Genomic DNA, 17,832 nt, shown 5'->3' on the forward strand with positions numbered 1-17,832 from the left:
GACTGCTCCCACGGGCCGCTGAGCCCGCATCGGTGGGAGCCGAGGAGGGGACCTGTGAGGGCATTTGGTCTGCTGACGAGGCAGAGTACTTTACACGCTTGTGATCTCCCAGGTTTTTGGCTAATGGTTTGTCATCTCTGTCGGAGGGATTCGAGTAATGACCCTTTCCTGCTCTCTGACATGCCAGCCTCTGGTTTTGTAAACCCCAAGAGTGCAAGCAAAGCTGGCATCATCTGCAGACCCTCTACTTAACTTGGACGCTGCTTCTTTTCCATACTGGGAACAACCAGTATGGCTGTGGGAAGAGAAGGCACCTTGCTTCAGATTCTCCCCTGCCTTCTACCTTGCAGTCGCTGCCAGACATGGAAGAGCGACCGTTGGGCTGGCAGAAGAACCGGGATTTGCTCCTGTTCTGCACAAGTTGGAATGACTGCAAGCAATGAGGAAGGCAGAAACTAGGTACTCCTGGCCCTTCCGTTCAGGCCATTAGTCCAAACTGCTTTTAGCTCTTGTGCGTTTCAGCGTCACAATGTGCTGCCCAAAAACTCTAAAATCAGTTGGATACCATTGTGACGAACCAAATGCTGGCAGCGCGTCACAAGCCTGGGACGTGCCCCGTGGTGCCTGGGGGCGGGGCTTCGCTGGCGCGGTGGCCTTTGCAGCGCGAGTGCCCCCTACGTCAGTTTGTTGACTCGCCACCGGCGGCATCGCCATGGAGGAGGCGCCGCTGCCCTCCGCCGTCGGGGCCGGGAACTTCCCGGCCAAGCTGTGGTGGCTGGTGAACAGCCCGCGGTTCCGCTCCATCCGCTGGGACGCCAGCGGCGAGGCGGTGCTCATTGACCAGCAGCTCTTCGAGGCCGAGGTGCTGGGCGCCCGGCCGGCCGGCCGTGGGGCGGCGAGGGGAGCTGCTGGCATCTTCCGGACGAGGAACTTCAGCAGCTTCATCCGGCAGCTCAATCTCTATGGCTTCCGCAAGGTGCCACCGGCACCGGCGGACAGTGTGCCGAGGCTGGAGCCAGGAGCAGGGGCTGGTGACGACGGCGGCAGCTGCGCCCGGCCCCTCCACCACTTCTCCAGCCCCTACTTTCGCCGCGGCTTCCCCGAGCTCCTCGTCCGCCTGAAGCGCCTGACGCGCACCAACAGGGCGAGGATGGCAGCCGGCCTGGAGGTGCCCAGCCACCCGCCCAGCCGTGGCCAGGGGGTGCCCGGCTTGCCGCCGCGTGCAAGCCCACCGCTGCTGCCGTCGACGCTCGGCCAGGACCCCAGACCCGGTGAGCCGAGGCGGGCCCTGCGGGGCCGTGGTGGGTTGGAGAAGCGCTGGGTTCAGCACGGGCTGTGAAACTGGGCGCTCCCCTGAGGGAGGAGGGCTGCCTCTCCTTGCCGGTGGCCACTCGGTTCACCCAGGGTAGGCAAACGGGTGTTCTTCGCGCAAGTAGATCTGCTGCCAGTGAGCACGGGTAGCGTGGTTCATGTGTGATTCCGTCTGCCTGTCCACTACAGGACGGTCCTCGTGGTGTGCTACACCAAGAACACCCTCACCCCATCTCCGTGTGGCTGGCACAGCTCTGCCAGATGAACGTTCCTCCTCCTTGCGCTGAAGGACAGTCTGATTTTTCTTGCCTTAGACAACCTCTTTTGCAGATTTTTTATATGTGTCTTAAACCTGGTTTACAGTGCAAGTGTTATATATTAGCCCAAATACCAGCCTGCTCTGCAGTACAGCCTGCTCCAGGGAGGCAAAAGCCCTGTGAAGGTGGAGCGGTGATCCTCCCTCAGAGCTAGGAGGTTGAAACGGTGTCCTCCCTTCAGAACCTTTAGTTGGGGTGATCAATAAAGGGGGGCTTCAGCTGGAATGGGTCCTCCTATTGCCCTTCATCGCCTGTGAAAACCCTTCCTTAACACTCATTTTGCTTTATTTTGTACCCGCTGCAGGACTGGTGACCACAGCACAGCTGAGTCACCATTATGACGTCAGCGTCCATCCTGACTACTGTGTATGGACCTCGTCTCACAACCGAGGCACTTTACCATCAGTGAGTTTCCACCAGACCCCAGTGCCTTGCAGAACACGGCAGGGTTCTCCTGCGTTGCCTCCAGTGTGTGAGGCTTCCCCAGCTTTTCCTGCTAAAGGATCTGCCCTTCTGTGACCCCAACAGGCCTCTTCAACCAACGTCAACTACACACTGCAGGCTGTTCCTTCCATCCTGCCGCTCCATTCGTGGTCCCGGTCCGTGGCCACGTCGTGTCCAAGTTACAGCAGCTACGCTTCTTCAGTGCCGTACTCTGCAGCCTACTGTCCAACAGGTACGAAAGAAATTTCTGCGCTTGCTTTTCAAGAAGATACTGAAAAGTGATACCTTGAAATGTTTTTCTACAATGCTCTTGTCATGTGTATATGTCAAGAGAGAATCAGATCGAAAGTCTAAAAGGAAGCGAGACCTTTAAAGAAAAAAGATTCTCAGTTTGGTGTTCTTGTCCTTCCTCCAGATGTTGAGCGTCCCCTGGTGACTTTCCAGGTAGCCTCTGTGTCGAGGTTAAAGGGCGAGGAGAAGAACCTTTGCCCACGACTAGTCAGTGTCAGGCTGACTTCCAGGGGTGGTTGTAATTGAGCCAAAGTAGGACGATGACACTAAAGCACTGAGAACTTGCTGAAAAGGTGTATGCTGGTCCTTGGTCTCACGTTTTCCTAGGTGAAGTTTTCAAAGTCAAAGATGAATCAAAAGTATTGCGTAGAAGATTTCATTCTGCTCGTACTGTTTTCATATCTTTTGTTTCTTGCTTAGCTTCTTCATGTTGTCTTTTTTTGTGCACTGGAGATGAGGTCAAGTACAAAAGTGGTGACCCCTTTCTTTTGTCTAAAACGTTTCTGCTACCATTTTCAGTCTCACTGAAGTGTTTTTATTCTTCAGAACAGAAGTTGAAGCAAATGACTGTTCTTTTCCTTGCCCTTACCTTCAATGGGAAAAATCAGGCAATAGGTTATTTTGGGGGGGGGTGGTGGAGTGGTGGGTGGTGTTGTTTGGGTTTTTTTAGTGTCCCTAAAACTTCTGAAACTCAGAATATCGTGGCCCCTTGAACAAGGGAAAGCTCAGTTATTCTTCTTTCCTTCTGCCTGTTTGTCCTTCTACCTGGAGACGCTGAACTCTCTTCCTGGAGTTCTGAAAGTGTGGAGAATATATTGGCTGTGTTGTACAGGTCAGATCTTCCAGGACGGGCGGGAGGTGGGGGGAGAGCCTGATGAAAGCTGCAGGGGACGAAGACTAAGGTGTCATTCCAAGGACAGTAGAGCAACTGATGGAATGTGGGGCTTTTGAAAACTCTTGATTCATGAGTTCTCCTGAGAAGGTGTTTGACATTTCACTAGAGAGCATTACGACTCTTAGTTTTGACTGTCACTTCGGACGGTCTCAGGGTTTTTACTTCTGATGCTGTGTATCTCTTAATCTCTCCGTTATCCTTTCTGCTGGATATTGTAAGACCCAGAATGCTGAAGGCTTATTCCTCGTAAGGCCACCTGAAAAAGCCTGCTTTCCTTCATCTTGAAAGCACAGCACCAAGAGTAGCTTAATTGGAAAGTGATAGTTAATCTTAAAATTGGTATTTCATAAGTGAGGGGACTCAAGAATGTAGGCTCAATCTTATTCTTGATGCTTTTCGTTTCACTTTTGAATCCCCATTCAATTAAACCAAAGTAGGACTTTGTCCAAAGTTTTCTTTTTCTGTGTATTCAAACTCGTTTGTTGACTTCAGTGACAAAAAGATTTGCCTGGTTTTTCGTCATGATTCTTGTTGAACGGGCAGTCAAATGAAAGATGCTCCTCTGGGTCTTTTATTCCCGCCTGTGATCTGGACATTGTGTTTTGCACTTACCTACTGCTTCACAAGCTCTTGTTCCCTTCAGGTCCTTCCTTTTCTTTTCTTAGAAAATAGATTCTTTGTAGTATGTGTTTGGTTTTTCTTAGAATCACTCCAGCAGTTTACAAGGAATGATTCCTCCTTCATGGCTCCTTTGTGTTGTTTCCCCAAGAGCCCTTCCAAGTTCTCTGTGGTGGTTTTCTTGGGTTTGTAAAGATGTCTTGGAGTTTCCAGGGAGTGAAACGCAGCTGTCCTTTAGGTTTTTGGCAGTGTCCAGAATTGTGATATGTTCACAGGCCATAGAAGGTCCTTCTGAAAGGTGTCCGGGCTGCATCATAAAGCAGGAGCCACACGCAGCTCCTGCTTCTTTAGAAGGATGTCCCCTGGCTCTTTCTGTGCTGGTCAGCTCCCGGGTTTGTTGCTCCAAACTGTTAAAAAGGGCAACAGGCACAGCTGCTGAAACCCCATGGGTTCTGGTAGCAGCTTTCTGCTGTGAAACCCCAGGGAGGTGTGAGGCCTCGTAAATGGGTTGTTCCGACCTGTTTGCTGTCTCCTGTTATACTGGTAACGTTTCCTTCTGACGAATGTGGGACTAAATGGGATTTTGTCAAGGGTTTCTCTGAGTGTGATTGCAGATTTTAAAGGTTACCTGTCCTGCAGAGAATACCTTTGCTTTTAAATTATCTCTGCGTGCCACCCAAAAATAGGGCCTGCAGAATACTGCCTCCTCTACAAAGTTACTCTTTAGATTAAAATCCCTGAATTTCCGTGTGAGTGTGTGTATGAACAGGTCGGCTCTTCCTACGTGGAGCCACTTTCTGCTTTTCTGTGTTGGGATGAGAAAGTCAAGCAGCCAAGTCAAAAAGGGGATATTAGCTACAAAAGACTGTGATTATGAAGTTTCTGTGTGTGTGTATCCATTGTACAGGTTATGTTTTTAATATATGTACACTTATGTTAGAATAAACATTTTTAAAGGCGAGGAAATCAGTCTTAAGATGACTTGGGAGGTAATAACACGTTTCTGTGCATGTACCGAAACGTTTAATCCAAGGGAGCGCTAGAACTGTGCATACCAACCCCAAGTTCTGGGAGTCTGCTAACTGTGCTTGAATCCTTGCAGCTGCCCTGCCGTCTTCCTCGCCCCCAGCCTACACTGCTCCTCTGACCGGCTGTGCTGGTGCTGCACCTTCCCTGGGCACCCACTGCAGCTTCTGCCAGGTGAGTGCAGCGCACTGTGGTGGGGCGAGAGCGGAGGAGACTGAATGGACTGGGGGTTCGGGGGCTTGTGGAGTGAAGGGTGTCGGCTGGAAAACTGATCCTCTTGAGAAAGTGAGAGTAACGTGGTTTACAATTATCTGTTTCAAAGAGCGGCTGAGCGTTAAACGAGTAGTTCTGTAATTCAAGTTAGCAGCGTAGTGGGATTTTTGTGGGCTTTTTTTTTTCCGTTTTTCCTTTTTTTTTTTTTAAGCCAGCAGCCCTGCTGTTTGATTGTTGCTCTTAGCATTTTTATTGAACTGTGAGTATTTCCTCGTGGAACTGAAGCAAGAAGAAAAACTTTCCTGAGCTTCAAAGCAGTCCTAAGTCGTTTGCTTTTATGTCTCAGAAGAATGATGATCAGCCGTGTTATTGGAGAATGGAATTGAACCTGAACGACTTCTGAATGAATGCCCAAGCACTCAAGCCACACTGTTTTAGTCCTAGAAGTCCTCAAAAAGGGGTGGTTGTGCTTTACCTCCTGAGCACACTATGCTAATCTTCTACGTGGAATGCTCAGCTTCCCTGTCAGCACTTTTGCTACATTAGACCGTTTTTCCTCTGGAGCTCCAATGAGCAGCAAACTATTAGTGTTTTGAGTCCTGACTTCTTGCTCTTCTACCGCTTCCTTGCAGCCTCCCTCCCATCCTTGTCTCTCGTATCTTTTCTAGATAAACTAGAAGGATTTGAGTTGTATCTTTGTGGGGGCACTTTCTCCTCTTGGAAGTGCGTACGAGATCCTACAGCGCACCCAAGAAGATGATCTGTGTTGTAACAGCTTCGAGCTGAGGTCCTCTGAGAAGAGGCAGAAGTTGTTGCAGTGTGGGTGGGTGGGTTGGTCAGTCTGGTTTTGGCAGGGATGATCTCCTCCCTGGACTGTTGACTTGGTAACCCAGCTCTTACTTGAAGTCCTGGCTACTTCAGACAGGAAACAAGCAGTGCAACCAAAGTGAAACACCTGGTTAGGATCTTAAAAAATACAACTGAAAGCCTTACCGAGCCAACCCCCATCCTGTCCCTGCGATTGTTTGATACCCGTGTTTGCTGGATTTTGTTTCTCCCAGATCCCACCAGGGCAGTTCCCTTATGCAGCGGACCTTCTGCCCTCTGACTGGCCATATGACCCAGAGGATGAAAACAAGAAGACAGCAGACGATTTTGAAGGGATTCCCGTGATTCGGCTTGATGAGCTGTGTCCATCATCCCAAGCTGAAACGGCGCCCAAGGAAGCCGCAGAGAGCCAGTCTGGCAGCGGAACCCCACTGCTGCTTGAGACCGAGAGCTGGGACGACGTTTACTCCAGTGAGGACTCCCTCGGTCCGGAATCTTCGGACACATCAAGTGCCACCGTCGACAGTGTGTCCGCTGAAAGTGCTGCTGGTGACGTGGCACAAGAAGCTGTCACCCCCCAGGACGCCCCTGAAGAACTGAGAGAACAACCAGCTCAGTCCTCCGTCGTGGTTGCTCAGGAGGGACCGTGCAGTCCAGAGCAGGTGAGGGGTGCAGGGAGGTACAACTCGCACATAGCACTTTGAAAAGGCTTTTTTTTTCCTTAGTAGAAGGACACGTTGCAGGCTTTGAACAATCCCTTATCTTTGGGACATGGATTGGTAGGATGTTTGCAGAGGAGATGAATGCTGTAGAGCAGGTGATGGTGAGAACATCTTTCTGTCTAGAGGTAAAGTCCCAAGTGCTTCACTTTGGGCCTTTGTTGCCGCAGTGGAACAGAAACGTAACTTGGTGGTTTGGCTTTTTTTTTTTCTTAAGCCTATGGATTTTTGCCAGATGGTCATGGAAATAGAGCAGTTCAGTAAATGGCTGCCTGCAAAATCCCTGGGGAGCAGCAGCAGAGGGCTCCACAAAGCAAGCGACAGGTTATGATTTAACGTCTCAACCACTGGATGGGGTGGGGTGGGACTCCCACCCAGAAGTGTGAGGCTCGCCCGTGTAGTTTTGCATCACCCAGCTCTGGCGAGTTGTTTGAGCTGGATGTGTCATCGCTCCACACGTGTTGGTAACAAGGAGCGCCCCTGGGTTTCTTGTAGCTTGTTTCTCAGAGCTGGTTTGGTAACTGAGGGCAAAGCTCAGCCGGTGAGGATGTTGTGCCCTCGCTTTGTACAGTGGTTTTCCGATTTCATCTTTTGCTTAATATGCCAGTTTGTGAGAGCTCGAGGTTCAATTTGGCAGCCGTAACTCCGAGTGAAAAGAACTTACACCATCTAGGCAGTGTTCAGCCCTTGTTAGGTGTCCTTTTGGAGTGGAGGAGAATCGTTATTTTGTCCCTAAAGTGATTACAAGAAAATAGGGGGTGGTCTTTGGGTTTATTCCTTTTTTTTCTTTGGTTGGTTTTCAGGAGAATACTAGTGTGAAATGTGAATCCAGTACTCCAGGGGCAGAGGAGAGACAATTCACTTCAGGAACTGCCCCTGCAAACGCATCCGTGGAAGAGACAGATTCACCTGTAAAACCTCGGTGCAGGAAAAGACGACACAGTTCGGACGAGGATTGTCCTGGTAAGGAGAGCTTTGACTTTTCTTTTTTTTTGAGAGACTGGAGACAGCTACTCTGAAACCAACTATTGCAGAAAGGGGAGGTCAGAATAGTTTAGTTCTTGTGTGCAGTGCAAGTACTTCACTGGGCCTTCAGTTAAAATACCGTACTTGCGCAGTCTCTTAGTGTACTCTGCCACACGCTTCCGCAGATGGGCTTATGCTAATTACTCTTAGGTGGAAAAGGGTATAAATTCTATCAGTAAATAAACCCTGAAGTTATTGAACTCTCAGCGGCATCTTATACACTGTTTTATTGCCGTACACGGGATCATGCGTTCTGCCAAAAGGACGCGGACGCCTTGTCTTGTAGCCGAGACTTTCTCAGGACTTGCTTATCTTGCAGCTGCAGCTCTTCTTGCTTCTGTCTGTTCTCTCACGGGCAGACTGGAATCCTCCCAAGGTCGAAGCTGTCCTGTTCAGGGGCCTCAGTCCAGCTGAGAACCCCCCCCATCTCCCACGGGGACAAGGACTAACATTTACTGCGTGTTCCCTTTTCTCGCCAGCCCCGCTGGAAGAGGCAGCCTGCAAGCAGGGGCGCTTTGTGGAGGAAGAAACAAGAGAGTGAGAAGCGGGTGACAACTACGTGAAAACGTGCAGCAGCTGCCGCCTGGCTTCCTTGTCAGCCTCCAGCCGCGGTGCTTCGCACACCACGAGGACTTTGGATCGTTTCAACGCTTTCTGTTTAAAAAATAAAAACACCAAAAAACCTCTTAATTTTGGAATTTTGTATTAACTTGGTAGGATATTAGCTGCTCTCTTTTAATGGGGAGTTCTTCTGTTTTCCTCGTTTTCATTCGGTTCCGGCGGTCTCTGTAATGATATTTGTTATTTTAGTTGAATCAGGCCGTCAGAGTAACTTTTAAAACTTTTAAAATGTGTTTGCCTTCGTGTTCATAGTAGATCGTGGGTCTGTAATAGCTCTGGGTTTGTGTGGGTGGGAATCTACCGTTTGAAGGATGGGGGGGCACATTCTCTATTTGTGGGGTTGGGGAAATGTAGTAGGGTGGCACCACTGCAATAAATGGAGTTTTTAAACTGAAAAGAGCGTTGCAGCCTGATTTTCTCCTCTTTGTTTTCGGTTACAAAGGGTAGGAGTCACGGTTGAAAAGGACCGCTTTGTGTTTTGGGAGTTCTTGCTGACGCTTTTACCCACTACCACAACAACATTAATCATAATAATAATAATATCAATTCGATATTCATGGAGTTGGTACTGATACCAAGAGCCATCCCCCGTGGGCAGGTCTGAGGAGGGTGGAGAAGTTCTCCATCGGCGCCGCTGGCTGAGTTCTGCGGCCCCAATGCCCGGGACCCGCCGGGTGGCCCGTGGTGTCACAACGGCCCCTCGCCAGCCCGTCGCTCTCCTGAGCCCCCCCTTTCCAGCAGCGCCCGGGGAAGAGCGGCAGCGAGCGGCCGGGGGTTCCCACGCGTCGTGGTCGCTAGAATTTCCGAGCCGCCCGCGGTCGGCCCTGCTCCATCGCCCACCTGTTGCCCGCGGTCACAGGCCTGCCCTGCGGCACCCCTCGCCTCCCGGGGCTGGCCGAGGAGACCCCCCCGGCGGCATTCGGGGCACCTCTGCCGCCAGCCCGCCCCGCTGCCCACCACCAAGGCTGCTCCCACGGGCCGCTGAGCCCGCACCGGTGGGAGCCGAGGAGGGGACCTGTGAGGGCATTTGGTCTGCTGACGAGGCAGAGTACTTTACACGCTTGTGATCTCCCAGGTTTTCAGCTAATGGTTTGTCATCTCGGTCCGAGGGATTCGAGTAATGACCCTTTCCTGCACTCTGACATGCCAGCCTCTGGTTTTGTAAACCCCAAGAGTGCAAGCAAAGCTGGCATCATCTGCAGACCCTCTACTTAACTTGGACGCTGCTTCTTTTCCATACTGGGAACAACCAGTATGGCTGTGGGAAGAGTAGGCACCTTGCTTCAGATTCTCCCCTGCCTTGTACCTTGCAGTCGCTGCCAGACATGGAAGAGCGACCGTTGGGCTGGCAGAAGAACCTGGATTTGCTCCTGTTCTGCACAAGTTGGAATGACTGCAAGCAATGAGGAAGGCAGAAACTAGGTACTCCTGGCCCTTCCGTTCAGGCCATTAGTCCAAACTGCTTTTAGCTCTTGTGCGTTTCAGCGTCACAATGTGCTGCCCAAAAACTCTAAAACCAGTGCGATAGCATTGTGACAAACCAAATGTGCTGTACAACTCAATACAGTCAAAATAAAATCTCTATATTAGTGCTGCTGCGTTTGGACCCGTTCTTTCATTTGTGGTGAGTTCTTCGTGCACACTGTTTCCCGGGCTGCTGTTACTTGCTACCTTCTCCCTTGGTTTAAGGGATGTTAGGAATTCAATATCCCTTCTCACAAATGAGAATCAGGGGTAGGACACAAAGCAGCCCGTGCTGTGGTCTTCTACTCCGAGGCCTCTGCTTGTTTTGGAACAAACCCGCAGCTGCCCAGCCCACCAGCCCCTTCCAGCTTCTCCCATAAGGGCTCGGGGAGGAGTTTTTCTTTTCCAAGGAAGAGCCCATGGGCAGGATTCACCAACATGTTTATCCGGCTTTGTGCAGGGTAGGCTGTGTGGGTTATCATTCCTGATTTGTTCGCTATTGCTCTTCAATCCCTTCTCAACTCGTTTTCTTTTCCCTTTTGTGAACTGCCAGTGAACTTGGGGCTGACACTTTCCAACATCTGCTCTGGCTTCATCGTTTCTTTCGGCGGTGGAAACCCTCAGTTCAGAGATCACCACGGCGTACGTAACATCAGGATTCTAAACCGTGCGTTCCTCAGCGCTGCGCTTCCCCCTCGCCCAGCGCGGCAGCGGGAGGCAGATCCGCAGCCGTTCCCGGCGCTGCTGTCCTGAGGCAGGAGGGACGCTCAGCAGAACTAATCACCTCCCTCGCTCCCCGCCTCTCAGGACGGTTCCTCCGGGGGATTGAATGCAATTCCCCCGGTGACGCCCGGCCCCGCTCTCTGTCTCCCACCACCCGCCCCCCGGGAACACCCCCGGCCGCAGCCCCCCCGGCTGCAGCCCTCCTCCCTCCGCCGCTGGGGGAGGCCGGGGGGGGCCTCGTTCGGAAACGCTCTCCCCGTGTCCGCCGCCTTTTTAACTCTGCCCAGGGGTCCGGGCTGGTGGCGGCGCCTCCGCCCACGCTTTGCTTCGGGGACCTGCAGCCTGCCAGCCCGGGGACGCCTCCGGGCTGGCGTCGGGGCCGCTCCGAGCAGCGGGTTTCAGCGCCGGGTCTCAGCCGCCCGCTCCGCCCCGGGACCGACGTGAGCTGCCGGTGTCGGCGGGGCCGAGGGGATCGGAAGATCTGAGGGGCCGGTGGGGCTGAGGAGCCGGAGAGTCTGAGGGGCCGGCGAGGCTGGCGGGGGTTGGAGGAGTTGAGGGGAATGGCGGGCATGAGGGGACTGGGGGGGGCTGAGGGCAATGGCGGGCATAAGCAGACGGAGAGGCTGAGGGGAATGGCGGGCATTAGGGGAACGGTGGGGATGAGAGGACAGAGAGGCTGAGAGCAATGGTGGGCATGAGGGGAGGGGGAAGCTGAGGGGAATGGCGGGAAGGAGGGGACGGGGGGGGGCAGAGGGCAATGGCGGGCATGAGGGGACTGGGGGAGCTGAGGGCAATGGCGGAGCTGAGGGCAGTGGCGGGGCTGAGGGCAATGGCGGAGCTGAGGGTAATGGCGGGGCTGAGGGGATGGGGGAGCTGAGGGCAATGGCGGGCATGAGGAGAATGGTGGTGTTGAGAGGACAGAGAGGCTGAGAGCAATGGTGGGCATGAGGGGAGGGGGAAGCTGAGGGGAATGTTGGGCATGAGGGCGCTCAAGGAGCTGAGGGGAATGTCGGGCATGAGGGGTCGGGGGGGGCTGAGGGAAATGGCGGGCATGCGGGGACGGGGGGGGCTGAGGGGGGTGCCGGACATGAGGGGGCTGCGGGTGTGCCGAGGCGATGCCGCGGCCAGGGGCAGTTCCCTGCAGGGGCCGGGGGACACTGGCGGGGACAGCGCGGCGGGTCCAGCCGGGGAAGCGGCGGCGGCGGCGGGCAGCGCGTCACAAGCCCGGCACGTGCCCCGCGGCGCCTGGGGGCGGGGCTTCGCTCGCGCGGTGGCCGTTGCCGCGCGAGTGCCCCCTACGTCAGTTTGTTGACTCGCCACCGGCGGCATCGCCATGGAGGAGGCGCCGCTGCCCTCCGCCGTCGGGGCCGGGAACTTCCCGGCCAAGCTGCGGTGGCTGGTGAACAGCCCGCGGTTCCGCTCCATCCGCTGGGACGCCAGCGGCGAGGCGGTGCTCATCGACCAGCAGCTCTTCGAGGCTGAGGTGCTGGGCGCCCGGCCGGCCAGCCATGGGGCGGCGAGCAGAGCTGCTGGCATCTTCCGGACGAGGAACTTCAGCAGCTTCATCCGGCAGCTCAATCTCTATGGCTTCCGCAAGGTGCCACCGGCACCGGCGGACAGTGTGCCGAGGCTGGAGCCAGGAGCAGGGGCTGGTGACGATGGCGGCAGCTGCGCCCGGCACCTCCACCACTTCTCCAGCCCCTACTTTCGCCGCGGCTTCCCCGAGCTCCTCATCCGCCTGAAGCGCCTGACGCGCACCAACAGGGCGAGGATGGCAGCCGGCCTGGAGGTGCCCAGCCACCCGCCCGGCCGTGGCCATGGGGTGCCCGGCTTGCTGCCGCGTGCAAGCCCACCGCTGCTGCCGTCGACGCTCGGCCAGGACCCCAGACCCGGTGAGGCGGGGCGGGCCCTGCGGGGCCGTGGTGGGGTGGAGAAGCGCTGGGTTCAGCATGGGCTGTGAAACTGGGCTCTCCCCTGAGGGAGGAGGGCTGCCTCTCCTTGCCGGTGGCCGCTCGGTTCACCCAGGGTAGGCAAACGGGTGTTCTTCGCGCAGGTAGATCTGCTGCCAGTGAGCACGGGTAGCGTGGTTCACGTGTGATTCTGTCTGCCTGTCCACTACAGGACGGTCCCCGTGGTGCGCTACACCAAGAACACCCTCACCCCATCTCCGTGGGGCTGGCACAGCTCTGCCAGATGAACGTTCCTCCTCCTTGCGCTGAAGGACAGTCTGATTTTTCTCGCCTTAGACAACCTCTTTTGCAGATTTTTTATATGTGTCTTAAACAAACCTGGTTTACAGTGCAAGTGTTATGTATTAGCCCCAAAACCAGCCTGCTCTGCAGTACAGCCTGCTCCAGGGAGGCAAAAGCCCTGTGAAGGTGGAGCGGTGATCCTCCCTCAGAGCTAGGAGGTTGAAGCGGTGTCCTCCCTTCAGAACCTTTAGTTGGGGTGATCAATAAAGGGGGGCTTCAGTTGGAGTGGGTCCTCCTATTGCCCTTCATCACCTGTGAAAACCTTTCCTTAACAGCCATTTTGCTTTATTTTGTACCCGCTGCAGGACTGGTGACCACAGCACAGCTGAGTCACCATTATGACGTCAGCGTCCATCCTGACTACTGTGTATGGACCTCGTCCCACAACCGAGGCACTTTACCATCAGTGAGTTTCCAGCAGACCCCAGTGCCTTGCAGAACACGGCAGGGTTCTCCTGCGTTGCCTCCAGTGTGTGAGGCTTCCCCAGCTTTTCCAGCTAAAGGATCTGCCCTTCTGTGACCCCAACAGGCCTCTTCAACCAACGTCAACTACACACTGCAGGCTGTTCCTTCCATCCTGCCACTCCATCAGTGGTCTCGTTCAGTGGCCACGTCGTGTCCAAGTTGCAGCAGCTACGCTTCTTCAGTGCCGTACTCTGCAGCCTACTGTCCAACAGGTACGAAAGAAATTTCTGCGCTTGCTTTTCAAGAAGATACCGAAAAGTGATACCTTTAAATGTTTTTCTGCAATGCTCTTGTCATGTGTATATGCTTAAACCCCATGGGTTCTGGTAGCAGCTTTCTCCTGTGAAACCCCAGGGAGGTGTGAGGCCTCGTAAATGGGTTGTTCCGACCTGTTTGCTGTCTCCTGTTATACGGGTAACGTTTCCTTCTGATGAACGTGGGACTAAATGGGATTTTGTCAAGGGTTTCTCTGAGTGTGATTGCAGATTTTAAAGGTTACCTGTCCTGCATAGAATACCTTTACTTTTAAATTATCACTGCGTGCCACCCAAAAATAGGGCCTGCAGAATACTGCCTCCTCTACAAAGTTACTTTTTAGATTAAAATCCCTGAATTTCCGTGTGAGTGTGTGTATGAACAGGTCGTCTCTTCCTACGTGGAGCCACTTTCTGCTTTTCTGTGTTGGGATGAGAAAGTCAAGCAGCCAAGTCAAAAAGGGGATATTAGCTACAAAAGACTGTGATTATGAAGTTTCTGTGTGTGTATCCATTGTACAGGTTATGTTTTTAATATATGTACACTTATGTTAGAATAAACATTTTTAAAGGCGAGGAAATCAGTCTTAAGATGACTTGGGAGGTTATAACACGTTTCTGTGCATGTACCGAACCGTTTAATCCAAGGGAGCACTAGAACTGTGCATACCAACCCCAAGTTCTGGGAGTCTGCTAACTGTGCTTGAATCCTTGCAGCTGCCCTGCCGTCTTCCTCGCCCCCAGCCTACACTGCTCCTCTGACCGGCTGTGCTGGTGCTGCACCTTCCCTGGGCACCCACTGCAGCTTCTGCCAGGTGAGTGCAGCGCACTGCGGTGGGGCGAGAGCGGAGGAGACTGAATGGACTGGTGGTTCGGGGGCTTGTGGAGTGAAGGGTGTCGGCTGGAAAACTGATCCTCTTGAGAAAGTGAGAGTAACGTGGTTTACAAATACAACTGAAAGCCTTACCGAGCCAACCCCCATCCTGTCCCTGCGATTGTTTGATACCCGTGTTCGCTGGATTTTGTTTCTCCCAGAGTCTATCAGGGCAGTTCCCTTATGCAGCGGACCTTCTGCCCTCTGACTGGCCATATGACCCAGAGGATGAAAACAAGAAGACAGCAGACGATTTTGAAGGGATTCCTGTGATTCGGCTTGATGAGCTGTGTCCATCATCCCAAGCTGAAACGGCGCCCAAGGAAGCCGCAGAGAGCCAGTCTGGCAGCGGAACGCCGCTGCTGCTTGAGACCGAGAGCTGGGACAACGTTTACTCCAGTGAGGACTCCCGCGGTCCGGAATCTTTGGACACATCAAGTGCCACCGATGACAGTGTGTCCGCTGAAAGTGCTGCTGGTGACGTGGCACAAGAAGCTGTGACCCCCCAGGACGCCTCTGAAGAACTGAGCGAACAACCAGCTCAGTCCTCCGTCGTGGTTGCTCAGGAGGGACCGTGCAGTCCAGAGCAGGTGAGGGGTGCAGGGAGGTACAACTCGTACATAGCACTTTGAAAAGGCTTTTTTTTTTCCTTAGTAGAAGGAAACGTTGCAGGCTTTGAACAATCCCTTATCTTTGGGACATGGATTGGTAGGATATTTGCAGAGGAGATGAATGCTGTAGAGCAGGTGATGGTGAGAACATCTTTCTGTCTAGAGGTAAAGTCCCAAGTGCTTCACTTTGGGCCTTTATTGCCACAGTGGAACAGAAACGTAACTTGGTGGTTTGGCTTTTTTGTTTTCTTAAGCCTACGGATTTTTGCCACATGGTCATGGAAATAGAGCAGTTCAGTAAATGGCTGCCTGCAAAATCCCTGGGGAGCAGCAGCAGAGGGCTCCACAAAGCAAGCGACAGGTTATGATTTAACGTCTCAACCACTGGATGGGGTGGGGTGGGACTCCCACCCAGAAGTGTGAGGCTCGCCCGTGTAGTTTTGCATCACCCAGCTCTGGCGAGTTGTTTGAGCTGGATGTGTCATCGCTCCACACGTGTTGGTAACAAGGAGCGCCCCTGGGTTTCTTGTAGCTTGTTTCTCAGAGCTGGTTTGGTAACTGAGGGCAAAGCTCAGCCGGTGAGGATGTTGTGCCCTCGCTTTGTACAGTGGTTTTCCGATTTCATCTTTTGCTTAATATGCCAGTTTGTGAGAGCTCGAGGTTCAATTTGGCAGCCGTAACTCCGAGTGAAAAGAACTTAGACCATCTAGGCAGTGTTCAGCCCTTGTTAGGTGTCCTTTTGGAGTGGAGGAGAATCGTTATTTTGTCCCTAAAGCGATTACAAGAAAATAGGGGGTGGTCTTTGGTTTTATTTCTTTTTTTTTCTTTGGTTGGTTTTCAGGAGAATACTCGTGTGAAATGTGAATCCAGTACTCCAGGGGCAGAGGAGAGACAATTCACTTCAGGAACTGCCCCTGCAAACGCATCCGTGGAAGAGACAGATTCACCTGTAAAACCCCGATGCAGAAAAAGACGACACAGTTCGGACGAGGATTCTCCTGGTAAGGAGACATTTGACTTTTCTTTTTTTTTGAGAGACTGGAGACAGCTACTCTGAAACCAACTATTGCAGAAAGGGGAGGTCAGAATAGTTTAGTTCTTGTGTGCAGTGCAAGTACTTCACTGGGCCTTCACTTAAAATACCGTACTTGTGCAGTCTCTTAGTGTACTCTGCCACACGCTTCCGCAGATGGGCTTATGCTAATTACTCTTAGGTGGAAAAGGGTATAAATTCTATCAGTAAATAAACCCTGAAGTTCTGGGAGTTGTGTCAGAAAGCCGGGTGTCACAATATTGAGATGGAGGCCAAAGGTCTGTTTGCTGGAGGGTGACAGTGCCACGAAGTAACGAGGTGCCTCTTGAAGTGACGGGGAAAAAACCCACCAAACCGATGAAGTTAGTGCAGAAGTCCAAACTTTTTGTCTCGGATCAATTAAACAAATTCTGTACCAGTCTGCTGATACGTGTGCTGAAAGACACGAGAAAAACAAGCAGCAGGACATCAATTTGCAAATCTAGTAACTAAAGGAAAAACCTAAATGTCCACGGGGGCGTAAGAGGACGCAACGAGTGCTTTGGGTCCATTCTAGAGGAAAAGTTGGTGCAGCCTTCAGGTCTCCTAAGCAGCCATTTCCCTCAGAGCTGTTCATCAGAGCTGAGGGCAGAGTTTGAAGAGCTGTTGCTCACTTCAAAGGGCAGTTTCTTGGTTCCAGAGAGTGATGCTGGTTAATCATTCTGCTCACAACGCCCATCAGGTTCAGACATTTAAGTAAGGAACAAAGTTTTTGTCAGAAACCTGAGGAAAAAGGCTGGGTGCCATCCTGAAAAAAGACAGGCTTTTGTTTAAAACACAGAGCTGAGAGTTGCTGTTCAGTTGCTTCCTGGTGTCACGGATAATTAGCAAACTTCTCAGCTTTCCTATCTAAGGCAGAACATTGGCTTAATACGCCAGTTGTGAAGTTATGTATAGGAATGTTTTTGGGAAGGATTTCCATGGGAAACAGTGTTACACTAGTGCTAATTGGCAGCAATTAGGATAGAAACGTGATCATCACCCAGGTCTGTCCCTTTTCGACTCGGTGTGCGTGGGAAGGGTCTTGTTCTTGGAAGAGCAGGCCTCGGATTCTCAGGTCATAGCCTGCCTCCCAGGCCCTGTTCTGATGGCGGTGCAGTTGCTGCGTGCGCGGCCAAGGGAGACGGGGACAAGGACTAACATTTACTGCGTGTTCCCTTTTCTTGCCAGCCCCGCTGGAAGAGGCAGCCTGCAAGCAGGGGTGCTTTGTGGAGGAAGAAACAAGAGAGTGAGAAGCGGCTGACAAGTACGTCAAAACGTGCAGCAGCTGCCGCCTGGCTTCCCTTGTCAGCCTCCAGCCGCGGTGCTTCGCACACCACGAGGACTTTGGATCGTTTCAACGCTTTCTGTTTAAAAAATAAAAACACCAAAAACCCTCTTAATTTTGGAATTTTGTATTAACTTGGTAGGATATTAGCTGCTCTCTTTTAATGGGGAATTCTTCTGTTTTCCTCGTTTTCATTCGGTTCCAGCGGTCTCTGTAATGATATTTGTTATTTTAGTTGGATCAGGACTTCAGAGTAACTTTTAAACTTTTAAAACGTGTTTCTGTTGATAGTAGATCTTGGGTCTGTAACAGCTCTGGGTTTGTGTGGGTGGGAATGTACCGTTTGAAGGATGGGGGGGGGCACATTCTCTATTTCTGGGGTTGGAGAAATGTAGTAGGGTGGCACCACTGCAATAAATGGAGTTTTTAAACTGAAAAGAGCGCTGCAGCCTGCTTTTCTCCTCTTTGTTTTCGGTTACAAAGGGTAGGAGTCACGGTTGGAAAGAACCGCTTTGTGTTTTGGGAGTTCTTGCTGACGTTT

General features: G+C 52.5%; 1 protein-coding gene across 1 annotated transcript; it reads left to right on the forward strand.

Annotated features, from left to right (window-relative positions):
• Positions 1-712: 712 nt before the first annotated feature.
• On the forward strand, positions 713-6,647 carry LOC147414180 (heat shock factor protein 5-like). The gene is made up of 6 exons (XM_086475432.1): positions 713-862; positions 977-1,271; positions 1,948-2,033; positions 2,157-2,304; positions 2,488-2,570; positions 6,177-6,647. Exons 1-6 carry the CDS (start codon positions 713-715, stop codon positions 6,645-6,647), a joined length of 1,233 nt encoding a protein of 410 aa, XP_086331558.1.
• Positions 6,648-17,832: the final 11,185 nt, after the last annotated feature.

The sequence above is a fragment of the Leptosomus discolor genome, chromosome 18 (genome assembly GCF_034619465.1).
Source record: "Leptosomus discolor isolate bLepDis1 chromosome 18, bLepDis1.hap2, whole genome shotgun sequence".
Lineage (NCBI taxonomy): Eukaryota > Metazoa > Chordata > Aves > Leptosomiformes > Leptosomidae > Leptosomus > Leptosomus discolor.